At 42.1% G+C, this 17156-nt stretch overlaps 1 protein-coding gene and 1 long non-coding RNA gene across 2 annotated transcripts in view; one reads left to right on the plus strand and one right to left on the minus strand.

Annotated features, from left to right (window-relative positions):
• LOC110044161 (uncharacterized) overlaps nucleotides 1-17156 on the plus strand; it is a 30122-nt gene that overhangs the window by 8622 nt on the left and 4344 nt on the right. Inside the window, exons 10-13 of the mRNA XM_089273898.1 lie at nucleotides 616-763; nucleotides 4672-4928; nucleotides 12859-12950; nucleotides 14397-16718. Coding sequence (XP_089130024.1) covers nucleotides 616-763; nucleotides 4672-4928; nucleotides 12859-12950; nucleotides 14397-16718 — 2819 coding nt within the window. The remainder of the gene's footprint in view (nucleotides 1-615; nucleotides 764-4671; nucleotides 4929-12858; nucleotides 12951-14396; nucleotides 16719-17156) is intronic.
• On the minus strand, nucleotides 3702-10477 carry LOC149102562 (uncharacterized). Its single transcript, XR_016202113.1, has 2 exons — nucleotides 10178-10477; nucleotides 3702-4913 (listed from the first exon to the last, which is right to left on the minus strand). It is a non-coding gene; the product is annotated as an uncharacterized LOC149102562 (long non-coding RNA).

Genomic DNA, 17156 nt, shown 5'->3' on the forward strand with positions numbered 1-17156 from the left:
AGGAACTTCATTCCTCAGCATTGGGCTCTCCCAACTGGGACCCTCAGTGTTGAGCCCTCATTAGATATGAGACAGAGTTTAAAAAAATTTTCTATGATTATTATGTTGTCGAAACAGTTTAAGTTTTGAAAGTTGTTGAAGGCAACCGTTGGCTCTTGATAACAGGCTTGTCTGACTCTGTTGTGGAAAGCTCACTTTATCAAGTTCTGACTGGTTGATAAGATGTTTTCCATGCAGATATTTTGTGAACTTTTTCTTGTCCAAACAAGAGAAGAAAAATAACAGTTACTGTAAATAACAATTAAAGGAGCCACGTGTATCTCACGGTTTGTGCACCTTGAAAAGTTAAGCCTGATTTTTATAATCCGTGTTAATCTTCTCCATCTTTAACCATCCTTGTTCCTTTAAGGTCGAATATTATCTCTTTGGTGCTTTTGTATCTTAGTAAACTACGATTTAAAGGTTTCCTTCAATTTAAAGGTAATTTTGTATGTGGCCAAAATAACTCAAAATGTTGTGACTGAGCTCCTTTAAGTACTCTTCCATTAGTGGATCTTATGCATGTTAGCTTGTGTCATTTAAGTGAATAATATCATTATTATTCCCCCTTTTTAGTCATGGAATACGGAGAAGGTAAAACTGGTTGTTACCGCATTCTGATCAAGGGCTATCAGTGGATCTGGGCGACAACACGGAGTTATATCTCATTCAATCACTGGAACTCCAAGCCTGAAATCTACTGCAGCACCACTAAAGTCATCAGGTTGGTTTTTGAGGAATCTTTTTCTTTGCTTTGCATCCTTGATCTAACAACCATCCTTAATTTCCCTTTAGCCCATTGCCAAGTTGCCTTTTGCCTTTTCGTCAAAACGAGTCTTCGTGCGAAACAATTCATGTGAAAATTTGTTCTGTCACCAGAAGCCATTTTCATACGAAAGTTTTTGCACGAGGGCTGGTTTTGAAACAGTGGCACAAGGTAACTCGGAAATGGCCTATTGAGCTCCCCTGTACCCTGGCTCCAAAGGTTTCCACTTTTGTTTCTCAAAAACGGGAGTTACTGAGAGTTCAAACCTTTCACTCTCATTACCCGCCATTTCTCATACACACTCGTCGATTCTCGTCAACTCTTGTCTACTACATTCACATTTGATTCTTGCAGAGTCACTCAGTGACATGAGTGCAAGATTAAATAAACAAAATTTATATACAAAAATAAATAGGGAAAGCTGCAATAAAATGGAAAAAAAATTACAAAAATTAAAGTGGTCAGAGTTGGTGGCCTTAAATGACATTTGAACCAGTGCATTTTATTTTGCGATATTGGACAAGAGCTTTCGTTCGCGCTCTGTGGGCAATCTTGTACATCATAATTCACGTTTGGCGCGTCTGATTTCTATTGGTTAAAAACCTTCTATAGGACCTTCCGGTGTCAATAAAAGCCGTACATGCGCATTATCGTAACAGACCGTTTAACCAATAATCCTTTTCTGGAAAGCCTTACGCGACAATACTTAAGGTTTCATGGCTGGCACTGGGAGTTGTTTCTCGTTGTTTGATCGAAGTTCACGCTGTTGACCACAAATGACATATTTTGTTTTTTTCCCCTCCTATCAGTCTGAAACACGTTGATCTTCGATCAACCATTGGTAAACAAATGCAACCCATAATTTCTTTGGGGATTGTGGAGTACGCTTTAAGGCTTTGGTATCGCGAAGGCCCGCGAGGGATGAACATGGATTAATACTGACTTTCGAAGTATTTAACTGACTTATTTCATGATATTATTCGTGAGGGATTATTTGTATAAAGCCCGCGAACCAGAGGGTAAAGCTGGTCATTGGTATGTTTGTCAAGCCCGAGTGTAAACAATGTAGGCTTTGTTTTATTTTGTATTGCTCTTGCGTTTCCTTTGTGTAAGGTTATGAGAAAACAAGATCGTTCGTTTTTGCCGTTTTATTGTGACTTGGCAAACTTATTTGAATAACGCAAGGTTGTTTTGATCACTTGCTTTGCTTTGCTTTGTGTGACGTTCGAAAAGAGTGGGTTGATGTTTTTTGTACAGTACACTGTTCCAGCTGCAGACAAAACCCTTCCAAGGGAAAACGGTAAGAACATTTTATGAAGCGGTAACAAGGTCCGGCGCCATAGTGAAACGTGCTCAGCGGAACCAAATTCCAGATAAGTTGTTATAAAACGGTTAAACGTACAGGTATTCCACGATTTCAAGAGTGTGAAGCGCGTTGTCGAATCCAGACTAGAGTAAATGTTGAGCAAGGATAAAATTAAGAATGCCTAACTGCAGCGGAGTTAAAATTTTATGTTGACTCGTTTTTACCCTTAATCTGAGATTTTTTAAAATGACTTTAGGAACAGAAGGCTATGTTATTTGAAAAGGGCTTCAAATTTTTGGGAAAGGAAACATTAAATACGCACGTTTGGTTGTGTTACTTTAGTAGCGATGGAGCATTGAAATGCGTCAAGATTTAGGAGAAATATTGTCGTGACTATTGGTGAAAAATATCTTACAGAGAACAATGGGTTGGAGCGTGTGAAATAATGCTTTGTTCGTTTTCATTTGCAAGACAATGTCTAGGTTTCCAGATGCGTGATGTTTTGATCGGGAATACTGAGGTGAAAGGGGTCAAGAGAATTGCACTTTCACCGCTGCGTTGTCTGCCATTTTCTTTGCTATCAAAGTTGCCTTTAGGCGCTACAGATGTTGCCTTTACGTAAGCGTTATGCTGTGTTTTTGCTTCTTAAATTTACATCGTGATGCTCAAAGGCTTATTTTGCTCATTTGCTTCATAATAATCCGACAGCTTCCGATGGAATTCAAAATCGTACACGGGGAATAGAGACGGAGATTTCAGTGGAGGTTAGAATACTGCACTGATTTTGGTGTTGATATATTTTGGGCAATGAAAAAAAAAATTTTTTTTTTTTTTCATAAAAATAAGGTCTTGCTCAGTGAAGGAGGCTGCTGTCAATTGGAATCAAGCATTCGAAACCACTGAACGCTTGTCGCAAATATGCAAAATTGTTGTTGCCACAGAAGAGAACAATGGTTACGAACAAAAGGTTTTGTAAACAGGTTTTGTCCTTGCCAAGGGAAGGACGGCGGGCCTTTTAGAGTTCTGCATGATTTGACAAAACCTATTTGTTCCAGTCCAAGTAAGATCGCTATTTTCTTTCGATTATTTTCATGAGTGAAAAGCCGTGTAGCCTTGTGCATGCACGAGGTGGACCAGTCATAGAATACGTAATAAAATCATATGAAGACTCCGGTGCGCAAGTTGATCGCCTGAAGGGCAAATGTTATTGTTGTTTGCGTCAAAAAGCTTACGTCGCTATTGTGGTCGCAACAGCTGGGCATTGGTCAACCCACAGGCGTTTCTTTTTTTGCTCCGAGTTATTTTTCTTCGGGTGCGCGAGAGCAGCCGCGAGGCGGGTGCAAAAAAAAAAATCTATTTTGTCTTTCTCCAGGGTCACACCCTTGCGTTCGGACTGTTCTCAAATCCCCTGCGGTTAATACTTTTGCTAATTGCGATCTGGACGAATTCAAGACAGAATAGAAGGTCTGGAATCTGTGGGCAGACTACTGGTGCATTGATGATGACCCTCCCGCCGGCTATGTTGATATGTACATATTGAACTTTACTGTTGAAAATTGTTATTAGTATAAAATCCAGAAACAAGGCATGTATGTGTATAAATCCTTTATGAAGAGTCATAAATCCATCAGTCTCTCTCTTCCTGCTACTTTCCCGAGGAGGGGGTACTCTACAAAATTTTTATACGGGGTGCTCCGCCCCGAGGTTCATCCCCTTACATTTTGTATACCACTTTGACAGGAAAGGCACCCCTTTTGTATGCCTTAAATTGAAAAAAAAAATGTACTCGTTTCACATGCTTTCATAACTGGCCCGTATCATGAATAAATCACCAAAACAGGAAATCTTGTCATTTTCATGTAGTGCTTAATAAATTAAATGATACAGCCATAAGGTGCTTAACTAAATGACAGATTTCCCTGCCCTTTCAGATACCTCAACTTGTGAAATCCCCACCCTTTTATAGATCTTAAGGCTTAAAAAGATACCCCCTTCGGGCTGGGCCTCCCCGTTTAGGTCATTGTAGAGAGAACCCCCCCCCCCTCCCCCGGGCTGGGGGCTACTTTAATAGCTTTACCCGGATTTTCAGTTACTTTACTTTTCATTCGGGTTTTTAACTTAAATAAAAATGGTTAATCGCAGTAGCAAGAAAAAGTCACAGAAACGCTACCAAGCCTTAACTGTACGCCGGGATAGTTTAATCGAGAAGATAACAGTGTTTGAACGTGAACGTGGAGAAGCCGTTATTTTGGGTGGTCACGCAACGCATCTCCCTGCAAGTGGGGTAAAGCGTTGCGTGACGGCCGAAATCAGTAACGGCGGCGAATGACAGTAAAATGTTGAGAAATGTGTTGGCGGCGATTTGGCGATAATTTTGTTCCCGGGGTTTGCCCCTTCCCTCGGGCGCTCATATTAGTGAGATCAGTCACCATCAGTCAACTTTCAGGCGTCAATACATTATTTCAGAAAAAATGCTGATGACCTGCAAATTCCCCGCATTGGGTTTGTAAATGTTAAGGCGCCCTTCGTTACGGTAACACTAGTTAACGTTCATTGTTAGTGTCGCTGAAGGTCTGAAGTCATTGAAGGTCAGAGAGAAGGAGCTCGAGATCTTGAGAGCAAGCGAAGAAAGTCGTCGATCGCGCTTTTCTCTTCGTAAAGCGCCTCTGGAGTGTAACAGTCAACATGAAGCCAATGCCATAGTTCTAGCAAAGTGGGCAGCGGATGAGCAACACTTCATGGCTATGCCCCTGGGGCAGTCTGACGACGGCGATAATCCCGGCGGGGACCAGAATGCAATGTCTGCAAATAACAAAGGTACGTGAACGGTTGATTAGGTTCTACTTCTGGTCTAATACCTGCAGGTGTAAAATCAAAGCTAACTAAAGCCGAATATCATTTTGATTTCTCTAGAAGCAGAATTCCGCTAGCCTGTATAGCAAGCGTTCTTGATCGAGAGCAAAAAATCGACGAAGCAGGTGAACGTTTTGCTCTCTTTCCAATTTGCACGCGGCTAGAATGCGGAAAAAGCTCTTCGTACAGAAACGCTTTCTACGCAGGTTTTAATTCTAGAGTCGGCGTGCGCCATAAATAAAAATGGTCGTATTGTAGAACCCCCATACTAACGAGAAGTTTTGATCATTGTGACCGCTAGTTTTGTTTACGTTGTTGGCAATCATTCTCTTTCCCCAAAGCCGCGGTTTTTTTTGTTCAGCAATATCGACCTCTTGCTCGTTCTGGTTTTTTGAGCATCCGTAGTGTGATTTACAATAACTACAGACATTCTCGCTTGCTCATTGGCTAATTTTCATTGTCAATAAGTGGACAGACACGTGCATTTATAATTTACGCGCTGTATCTTCTACCTTTTTGTTTTTGTGAAAAAAACAAATTGAAGTCAGCTTTTTATGCGTCTGTCCTGTTATTGACAATGAATTTCGTCATAACACTGTCAAAGTAGCTGTGGATTCACGTGGTGATAGCTGAGTGAATCCACAGCTACTCTGACCACGTTATGACGAAGTTCATTATCAATAACAGGACAGACGCTCAAAAAACTGACGTCAATGTTGTGCTTTCGTTTGTCAGCCCAGCGAGTGTTCGAGTGTTCATCGTAATCGCGCTGGCGATTCTTCATGCTTGCCTCATGGCCCATTTTGACAACACGGAATTTTTGATACGAATGGGATAAACTTTGTTTCCGTGTCCTCTTTCAGCCGCACCTGGGGTGAAGAATGACACGGATACCAATTTTATGCTAGGGTTTATCCGCGCGCACCGTAAATTCCGTGTTGTGTAAAGGGGCCATGAAAGGACTGCGGCCTTTAGGGACGAGAATTGTTTGCAATGTTTAGAGACCATTTACTTGTTGAAGACGGGTAATGCCTTTTTGGCATTCTAGTCCAACAAGTATGAGGAATAGCTAAACATGTGCCATAAGGGTCTGTAGGTGTGCATCTGCAACACACCGAGTGAGTAAAGTCATATTTGTGAATTGCGGCCTTCCTCTTGGTGTCAGAGGCAGCTGTTCTTGCGCTTTGTTAGCTCTGGTCTGTAAATATATCTTATTAGATGTTTTGGTGTGTAGTATCGCTGTATATTTTTACGAGTTGTGCCGTATATTGACGATCCCGTAGGGTGAGTCAAAATACAAACAATGAGTAAAAATATAAAGAGATACTACACACCAAAACATCTAATAAGAGATTTATTATCCAACTGCTGTAGTCAATAAAATTTATCAATGAAAGAGGGAGAGTGTGACATTTTTGCGTGCGCGCGCCGACCTGTACGGCAAACAGGGTTTCTACTGTACAAATAACAGTAGAATATCGCTGTATATTTGTACTGTTATTTGGATGGTATTCACTGCAGTTGGATAATAATATGGTGTAACTGTTTAAGAAAGCTACTTTTACCATTATTCCTCGCTTGAGAAGTGCGATTTATGGCTATCAACACAAAACTAAGCAGTTCCTTGGTTTGGTCATGCCTGGATTTTGTGTCGGGTTCGAAACATGATATGGGGAAACTTGCATATGTTGGTCTGAAATGGGACAAATGTTTCAAGAAGCGTACCGACCACCCCCACCCTAAGGTTTGGTAGTACCTCCCCCGGAGAAATAAAGTGCATCCTAGTTCAGTGATTGATGCCGTTTTCGATGTTTGGTCTGCGAGAACCTCAATGTTTCACAACAAACCGCTTGCCGGCAACTCATGTTTCGAGATTGTGCGATAATATCCTCGCCATTGTAATCTGAGGGCAAGAGGCATGATTATCCTCAGGAAACGATCGAAGTTTAGCGGCTGACCGGACGTTTTAGTCCCAGTCGCTTGTAACTTGCGACCATCATCGATGGATTAACGCTTCCAATACATCAATGAATGAAGGTGAGCTCTGATAAAGAAATACAGCTTGGTCCAGTTTGCAAGCGTGCAATGCCTACAATAGCTGTAATGGCGGACAGTTTTCGAACCTAAGTTTCGCGTTTTCTAGCTTTCAAAATTGCGGCAAGGATTAGTTCTGTAGAGCTGTCATTCTTGGACGCGTAGTCGGTCGTGTTTTGCGTTGTATCAGGGGTCAAATCCACAGTTAGATTCTGCAATGGGACATATCAAGGTGACGGTTTATTTGGGAAATGTCATTAGCTCTCGAGTGAGTTGATTGTGCATGACGTCATTTTGTTATGTTTTTGTTCGAGTATGTTCTATTTTGTGATGAGTTTTAGAAAGCTTCAGTCTAGCAGATCGTGTATAAGTTGTGGCATTTGTTACTCCATTCTGTTCAGTAGTGTTGAACAGATCAAACCCCGTCTTAAAAGCCCTCTCCGAGTGTGACAGGCTGTTGTACACGTCTTTTTTTTCAGTCCTCTTCGTGACGTGGCCTGACTAGCGATCTGATTGGTTGCCCAAAAAAATCGTCCCTTGGCAAACACGTGTAAATTCACGTGTAAGTTTGTTGTTTCACCTTCCGAGAAAAGTGCAGCGTCAAACAAGCTCACGCGCTTAACTGGTTGCGTTGAAACGTGTTATAAAAGGTTCGTGTCCTCCCTTAGTTTGTCGATCCTTTCCAGCGAGGGAAACATTTAGAAACAAGAAAAGAACGTACAGTTGGACCCGACTAATTCGAACTCGGTTATTTCGAATTACTGTTATTTCGAACTCTTAATTATTTCCCTGGGATCTGCCCTTCAGTCATTAACTATCGGTTATTTCGAGCTCCCGCTATTTCGAACTATTTTTTTGTTTCCCCTGAGGGTACGAAATAGCGAGGTTCAACTGTACTAGGTATTTTGCGTGACGAGTCTAGTGAGGTTACGTAAGAGTAGCTTTTAGGAGCTACCCGTCTTTGAAAAATATTTGGTCCACATACATGCATGAAGGCCAAACTTTTTCATGTTCGTTCTTATTCCGTAGACACGTCCTTCTTCCGTTTAGATTCGTTTCACGAAAAACAATATCGTGGCTTCACTCTGGGTGCTGTTCACCTTCAGGTTATCTGAACAGGAGCTTTTTCATCAGAAAAAAAAAGATCAAAAGCGCGCGCGCACGAATCACCATTTGTATCCCGTGTCCTCTTGTGTGGCAATTTTTGTTGTCGTTGGTATACACACGCCCAGCTGGCTGACACTGAGAAACATTAAGGATTACTCGTAATTTGTAAGCTACATGTACTGTTATTCGTTTCGTGTTGCGTGACCAACCGAACGCATTTCGACCCAAATTTGCGCTCATATCACCGTTTCAGGAGCGTGGAAGATGCATAGTTACAAAGAAAGAGGAAGAAGTCTAGACTTAATTGTCAGATTGTATCGCTAAATCGATGGTCGCTGAGGCAAAACGAATTCAAAGTGAACGATATATAGATACAGTGGAACCTCGATTTAACGAACCTCTATTTAACGAAGTCCGCAGGGACTATAATAAGTGAAGCGCTTCATAGAAATATTAAATCAATTCTGTGGTGTTTGATCGCAGGTAAAAATTACATTCAGGTATGTATCGACGGAATGGGGGCTATCCCCGGCCCGTAGCCCAGCGACATCTTGCTCTTCCCCCCTTGGGAGTACCCCTTCCCCCTAGAAAGAAAAAGCTGGAGTTGCTATCGGCAACACTTTGAGCAACTCTTAACTCTCCAAACTACATTTGATGTACTGTAAGTCATGGCTCAAAGTGTGTTCTCATTACCGACTATCTGTTGGTTTTCTTTTGGCTATCAGAAACAAATTAACTCGCATTTACTGCATTCTTAAACGGTTTTAGCTAGTTTTATTTTCTCCCCTCGTCAATCGCACTTTTCAACCGTTGCATTACATTGTAATCTAACTTGTTTGCGGGCGATTTTGTCAAGCTGTTTTCAACATGATCCTCCAATGACTTAGGAAATTACCCAAGCACTCTCCGCTTCACTGACCTACTTATTTTGCTTCGGACAATGTTGTAGTTTCTGCCCGAAATTGCCTCAAATTCACCTCGGATTTTATATGCTGTAACGCAAATGAGAAAAGCTAACCGTGAAATAGACTCTTTAAACAGACAACATCTGTTGCAATCAGAGCTTTGACTGAAACTGTAGCTTTTGTTAGCTGAGTTTGACCTCTCGAATTCCTAAGTTGTGCCAGCCCTCGCAAATCTCTACTACATTCCTTTCACGCGTGGAAGGAAACAGCTGACGATGGTTTGCATGAAAGCAAACTACAGTCTGCGAAAGAGTTTCACGAATCAGTCTCTTGATCCAACTAGTGTCACACTTTGCTAGAACTTTCCTCAGCTAGACATCCAAGGACAGCGTTTAGTTCTGATAGGATATATTGATAATTCAACAGAACATGCAAGAGTTTGTCATTTCTCGTTGGCGTTTGTCGCGGGACGGCTAGGAAATGTGCCTAGATTATAAACCACCGCGAGTACCAGTTGTTCGGGACGTTTTCTGGCATTGTTGTCGTCGCGAACGCGTAAACTTCCAATTTGAGACCATGTCCCACGTGGTGATGAACGCACGTTATCGGAAAACTCTACAACCCTTTATTGTCGCGAAATCTGGAAATCACCGTACGCCAAATCGATCCATTTTGTCGAGTATAAAAACGGAGCCGGTGAGGGATAATTTTTGTTGCGTGTTTTACTTTAAGCTTCTGTGATTGACTTTCGTGTTCTTACGATATTTGCGCACAGTAAAACCAACTGCACACTCGCGAAATACAGAAATATCTTGCTCGGGTTTAGTTTAGACGACATACGTGATCAGTTTGTTGAGTATTACATGTCTACGTTAATCCTTTCATGTTGTTCAGTTGTTCTTGAGGATTGCCGATGTGATTGAGCCACCCAAAGGACGAGAAGTCAAATTTTTATCTCCTATCCGTCTGTTTTTTGCACTCTTGGAACTTTAAGGGGCATTGTGTAGCCTACTAGACAGTGTTTAGGTCTAATTTGATTTCGTTGTCTTGAACTGTTTATCTAGCTCTTTTAGGTCTTACAGAACGAAGCCATCTCGCGATCGCACGGGCAATCCGAGCAATGGTTTTATGAATTATTTCCCCAAAAAAGAAAGTTAAGTGTGATACCTGTTTCTGGTCCCGGGAAAAATGTTCTGTAGCGCTGAGGACGTTGGCTTATACCTCAAAAATGCTCACATCCCATTGCTGTTTCCTCATCTCCAAACCGGCTCACTGCCTTTTATTCTGCACAGTCCGAAGCGATGAATTGATTGGCTCAGAAATCAATGGCTTCAAAAGTTCTTTCGATTACGCGTGCAACTTTGTTCACGAGCATAATTTGAAAACACGTGTTGCGCGTGTTAAATGGTTGTACACGTGTACACGTGTATTCAAGACGCACGGGTTGTTTTGTCTACGAGGGGTTGAGTCGAGACTCGCGTTCTGGGGGGCTCACGAGGGTGCTTCGCAAACCACCAGAGCAACGTGAACGTCACCCGCAAGCAAAACGTTCAGTTAATAAAGTAATTGTTCTGCGTTATATATAAATTTTTGTACAATTCTTGGCCGTTCTCTGAAAATTATGAAAGTCTGCGTATTTTGGAGAGACGAAGCCAGGACGTCTAATTTTTGGTGTTTTGGAAGTAAACGTTAGCTTTATTTATATAGCGTACCGTCACAACCCAAGGAACGGTGGCGAAAGAGAGAGGGATTGGAGAAGCTTCGCAGAATTGTCTGGCGAGCAGCGATGTATGTTTTTCTGACAGGATGCGGAATTTGCGAGCAGTGTGTAATCAAATCAGAGCAAAACATTTTATGAAAACAGCGGAAGTAAAATCAGATTGTTTTGACAACATGCCACTATGTGAAGCTACCTTGTGGTAGAGAAACCACAGATCATATAAACTACAGTTGACTTCCGATAACTAGAACTCTCAAGGCAAAGCCAATGACCGAAAAGTGAGAAGTGACATGGTATGCATTGGAACGAGGTAAATTACAAAGATAGACCGGGTTTATCTGAAACGATGTTTTGGCTTCATAGCTGCAAATCATAACATATCTGATGGGAATGAAATAAAAACAAAACAAAACATCGGAAGAATATAATGGCGGGTTACTGCAGTACATGGCTGCAACGAGTTCCCATTCTTCTCTGTAATCGTTTGTAAAAAGTCCCTGTGCAGCCAATCTCTGTCTGTCGTTGATTCTGGAGAGCTTTGACTCAACAGTCTGTGACAAATGTGGTTCGAGTTATCGAGGGTAAATTTATAAAGAAAACGACCTGAGTGGATTAAAGAAAAAAAAAATCACTTCGAGTTGGCGAACGGCTCGAATTATCAAGGAATCGAGTTACCGACGCTAAAATTACAAATTTGAAAGCAGCTCCAGGGGAAATCAACGCTGGTTCGAGTTCACGCAAGATTCGAGTGACCAGAGGTTATCAGGAGTTATTGTTCAATCAGTGGCATTATTATGAAAGAGTGAAGGCTGCAATATGTCAGTTTTCCAATAGTCGCTCAGAGTCTAGATATAGATATTACGGAGTTTAACAAAGCACGACGGTGACTGCAACGAGAACGTCACCAAACAAAAGGTTTATTGAGCAGAACAATGGTTCTGCACGTGCGTTTTGGATCTTTGTACATTTCTTTGCCGTCCTCTGCAAAACAACAACGTGAAATGACACAATGTCGTACGTATTTTGGAGAACGTGTACCGCAATGGCTAATTTTTCGTGAATGAAATAAAAACAAAACAAAACATCAGAAGAATATAATGGCGCGTTACTGCAGTACATAGCTGCAACGAGTTCCCATTCTACTCTCAAATAGTTTGTAAAAAGTCGCTGTACAGCCAATCTATGTCTGTCGTTGATTCTGGAGAGATTTGACTCAACAGTCTGTGACAAATGTGGTTCGAGTTATCGAGGGTAAATTTATAAAGAAAACGACCTGAGTGGTAATTCACTTCGAGTTGGCGATCGGCTCGAGTTATCAAGGAATCGAGTTACCGACGCTAAAATTACAGAAAGTGAAAGCAGCTCCAGGGGAAATCAACTCTGGTTCGAGTTCACGCAAGATTCGAGTGACCAGAGGTTATCAGGGGTTATTGTTAAATCAGTGGCATCATTATGAAAGAGTGAAGGCTGCAATATGTCAGTTTTCCAATAGTCGCTCAGAGTCTAGATATAGATATTACGGAATTTTAGCAAACCACGACGGCGACGGCAACGAGAACGTCACCAAACAAAAGGTTTATTGAGCGGAACAATGGTTCTGCACGTGCGTTTTGAATCTCTGTACATTTCTTTGCCGTCCTCTGCAAAACAACAACGTGAAATGACACAATGTCGTACGTATTTTGGAGAACGTGTACCGCAATGGCTAATTTTTCGTGTCTTCTTTGGAATTGAACGCTGTCATTACATATTAAGCCTTAGCAGGGTTTTAGACCTATAGGCGTACTGAACAGATCTACACAGTTGCGACACTCGAGGGTAAAATTTAAATCCATTTTTTACAAGGAATCGCCCTCGGCGTCGCCGTCGGCATTGCTAAAACTCCCTAATAAATTTCTAAGGCGAGGGAGTTATAATTCACTATTTCTGTGCTAACTCTAAGTTGCAGTAAAATGGACATAATTATAGTACAGATTTGAAACAGAATGGTCATTGTGGTCATCCCGACTTAAATGATAAACAGCGAAGATCTTTCCTCGCATTTATTTTTCCTATAGATCGAGAAAAGAGTATACGATTAACTTAGGGTGCTAAGCGGAAAAAAAAATCGCTTTCTTTTTGTGTGTAGGAGCAGCTCAGCCCAATCCTTCTAATAACAGTTCTGATGCGCCGGACAGAGATGGCGGGAGTGAAGGAAGAGACATGGACCAAGAATCCTTTGTATGTGTATTTGTTTTTCAATCGTTGTTGTTGTTGTTGTTGTTGTTGTTGTTGTTGTTGTTGATGATGATGATGATGATGTTGTTGTTGTTATAGATACTCCCATTCTAACCTCCTTTCTTGAACTTATATAGGAGGTACGTCACGGTTTGTGCACCGTGAAAAGTTTAGCCTAAAGTTTTCAAGTTCGTTGTTTGTAATCCGTGTTAATCTTCTCCACCCTTAAAGTGTATATGACACAATTTTTTTTTCGCTGATTCTGGTCGTTAATAATGTTAGAAAAACGGTTGTAACGTTTTTAGATCGTGAAAATATTTTGAAACCCCTTTTTTTCGTTCAAGATACGCACCACTTTTATGTTGAAATTGTCCCAGAGATCGCGCGGCCAAAATGTCACATGATTTACGTCTGTGACGTCACTGTGTTTGATAAACAAACCCATATGGCTGAAAGCGAAGGGAAACGTTTGAAGATGAGACAGGTCGAAAATTAGCGTTACTAGCTAGGAAATCACTGGCACATTTGAAGCTGTGTGCAAGAAAAATGACAAGGCGGCCTCCCGCGACAGCAATGTTATCAAACACTATGACATCACAAACATAATTCTCGTCCCCAGTTTCCCGGGACACTTATAGGGAAATTGGCTGTATTTCGGCCGCCAAAAAAACTCATCCAAATTATTTATTTATTTATTTATTTATTTATTTATTTATTTATTTATTTATTTATTATGATTATGTTTTTTTTTTTGCATTTTCAAAACATTATTCGTTTATTACATATATCAAGAAAGGAAAATACTTTTAAAAAAAAATTTTGGTCTCATATACACTTAAACCATCCTTGTTCCTGTATGGTTTATTATTATCTCTTTGGTGTTTTTCTATCTTAGTAAACTGTTAATTTCAGGTTTCCTACCATTTAAAGGTCATTTTGTATGTGGCCAAAATAACTCAAAATACCGTGACTGAGATCCTTTAAGGGACACGAAAAGTATTTGAGGATGGCGTGCGTACAAGGCAGCCGATAGTAAATAACTGCATATCCGAGAAAAAACTGATTTGAGTTTCAGATAGCCCTAGTATAATCGTCGTAACCACCACGGGAATAAGTAGCCAGAGCAAGGAAGGGTAGAGTTCAGCAGAATACAGCGTTAAGTAAAGGACAGCTTGCATGTAATTTACGGAGGCTCTTTTCTCACGCAACACGATAAATCTATACGTGTCAAATAACTTTTCCAAAATTGTAGGATATCCAGGAATAATCCTCAAGTGATTTCTCCCAGTTTTCAAAAGTTTCCTTTTACGATGGCACGTTCAGTGATTGTTAAATTGTGAAATTTTCGTCGGGCTGCCTGTTGTACAAGTTTCCCTTCTAGTGGTATTTGCATACTCTGCTTGACTTGGAAAACACAGTCAATATATCAAAGAATTTTATTTTCAACAGGACCTTCCTACGACTGTTGAAGAACTCGACGGTTTTCGCGAAGCTCAGCGTCTGCTCCAGAACCAACTTCTAGAGAAGCACGCCATGTTGTTAAAGGCTGTTACCAAACAGAAGGAACAACTGAAGGAAATCCAACAACACATGATTCTTAACCTTCAGTCGCAGCTGTTTGTAGATCCAGTTAAGCTTCAAGAGAAATGCGCTGGTTACTTTGAGAGGAACAAAGACTTGTCCGAGAGGCATGAAGAACAGGAACTTGCCCTGGAGTCCATCAGTCGTAAACTTGAAGCGCAGATCCAGACCGCCGAGCGCCGTTACCAGCGCCATTTTAAGGTGCTAATGGACAAGAGAACAGAGGAGCAGAAGGCGGGCGAAGCAAGTTCTGCCCAATCGGCGGACGATTTCATGGACACAGCGCCAGTAGAACAACACCAGGCACAGATTGAGAGCGATGAGATGGTTGTAGAAGACATTGACTCCTTAACGCAAAACCAACCAGGTGAACTGCAGGTACAGCAATCTTCATCCGCGCTTGAGTTGATAACAGTAGACGCTCAGGTGGATCTACAACAACACGCTCACATCGACGAGGTACAAAGTAGCGCATCCATGTTAAAGCGAAGCGCGGCCAGTCCCTCAAATCAGGAAAATCAAAAGATTAGACGAGTAGAGACGAACTCTAAACAAATGTGGCAGGAGCCATTCTCGACTAGCACACAACTAGATCAACATCAACAAAGGCAACAACAACAACAACAACAACAACAACAACAACAAGCTGCTATCGCAGCAGCGACACCACGATCATGGCAACCTAGTACTGCCGCTCAAACGGTGCCAAATCAAGAGTTTGTACAAGCATTCCCTGGGATAAACGATCGTCGCTCGGTTACTGCTACCACAAGCGTTACGTCCGCCCCTCTACTAGCCCCTCGGGAGGTCGGTATGCAACAGAACCAGTCCGCGCGCGGACAAGAAAGTGTTCCGTCCCTATCCACCGCCTACTCCCTTGGAGCTACCGATCTGCCCCAGGCTCTTCTACAGTCCTTTTCTGCTGCGCCACAAGTGAATGCTCTGATGTTTGGAGGAAACATGCCAACTGCTGGAGCTTTCCAAGGGTCCACCGGGCAAAACGGTCTGGGATTTGCTGCACCTCAAGTCGGGGCAGCGACTTCTAACGCTTTTCAACAGCAACAACAACTGCTGCAGGGCTCAGAAATGAACCCATCTGTTGGGCAATTTGTTGAACAGTTCTTGACAAACACTTCGCAGAACCAACAAATCATGCAGGTGTTATTGACTGTTCTCTCCGCGCTTCAGAGTCAGCCGCAAGTGGCGGCGTCATTAATAACACTGTTGAAACAGATCCAAGGAAATCAACAACAACAACAACAACAACAACAACAACCGCAGGGTGAACCTCTCCTACCTACCCAGCCCACTGCAGCACATTTCACTGTCGGCTCGAGCACTCAGGGTCAAACTACAGCACAGCTTCGCACTACTGCACCACCTCCATACTCTTACGCCAACGAGGCAGTTTACCAGCAACAGCGGCAACAGCGGCAACAGCAGCAACAGCAGCAACAGCAGCAACAGCAGCAACAGCAGCAACAGCAGCAGCAACAGCAGCAACAGCAGCAACAGCAGCAGCGGCACCAACAACAGCAGCAGCCACCTCCGCTTTCGCACAACCAGCGACAACTTCCACAACAACAGCAACTGCAAAGACCACGAGGGATGTTCCAGTCGCAACAACAGAATCGGCGTGAGGCTCCGGGTTTGGCGATGAACCGCGTGAGCTCTACCACAACAAGTTACAGCGTTGCATTACAACAGCAACAACAACATCAACAGCAGCAGCAACAGCAGCAGCAACAACAACAACAACAACAACAACAACAACAACAACAACAACAGCAGCAACAAGAGCGTCAACTTCACCTTCAGCAACAGCTTTCAAGAGGCACGCCTTTGAGCAACATGGTAGGATCTCAAATTCCGTCGTCAACGATCACATCCTCGTCTACAAGTTACATGCCTTACGAGGCCATTCCTTCGACGTCAACAGGATCTCCGTCTCCTGCACGCAATCTTGCTCTGGCGGAGAAAAAGAAAACTTCCAAGCCAAAGGGCGACTATTTCTCGAACTTTACATCAGAAGAATTACGCGCTATGTTGATGGATTCACCAGGAGAATTATCTAGCAACGAAAGCGCTTCGGACTCGTCTGCGAACAAGCAGGAGAAAAAACTGGAGGACGAGGAGCTCCTGTATAATCCACTGCTTACGCAACAGCAGCAGTTGTTAGCGCTACATCAGGTCTGATGGCTATTGTATTCCTTTCTTTGTTTTTTTCTTTTTTGGTGGTTTACTATTTGTTCATTTTTGTTTGTTTGTTTAATCTTCTGCCATTAGCTTATCATTGTTGCAGTGGACACGCTACGTGTGAATTCGGTGTGGGAGGAGGGCAGAAGGGAGTATGGGGAGAGAATACATGTTTAATTAAAAGAGAAATTTGAAATTTCCATTTTATTACTTTCATTGAAAGAACAGGACATTATGGTAAGGTTATTGCTGATAAGCCATATGATTTTTGTCCTTTTTGTTAGCGCATTTTTGCTTTTGTCTTTTGTTTTTACTGTTGTTTTTGCTTCGTGTTTTGAAACACTTGAGCGAATACTTACCCGAAAGTTGCAACCGCTAACGCAATCAGCATCTGATATTGTTTTTTAGCTCGCGATCACACTCGATTAGTTT

Source organism: Orbicella faveolata, unplaced genomic scaffold, assembly GCF_042242905.1.
Source record: "Orbicella faveolata isolate gen_17 unplaced genomic scaffold, um_ofav_v1 contig_35, whole genome shotgun sequence".
Taxonomy (NCBI): Eukaryota; Metazoa; Cnidaria; class Anthozoa; order Scleractinia; family Merulinidae; genus Orbicella; species Orbicella faveolata.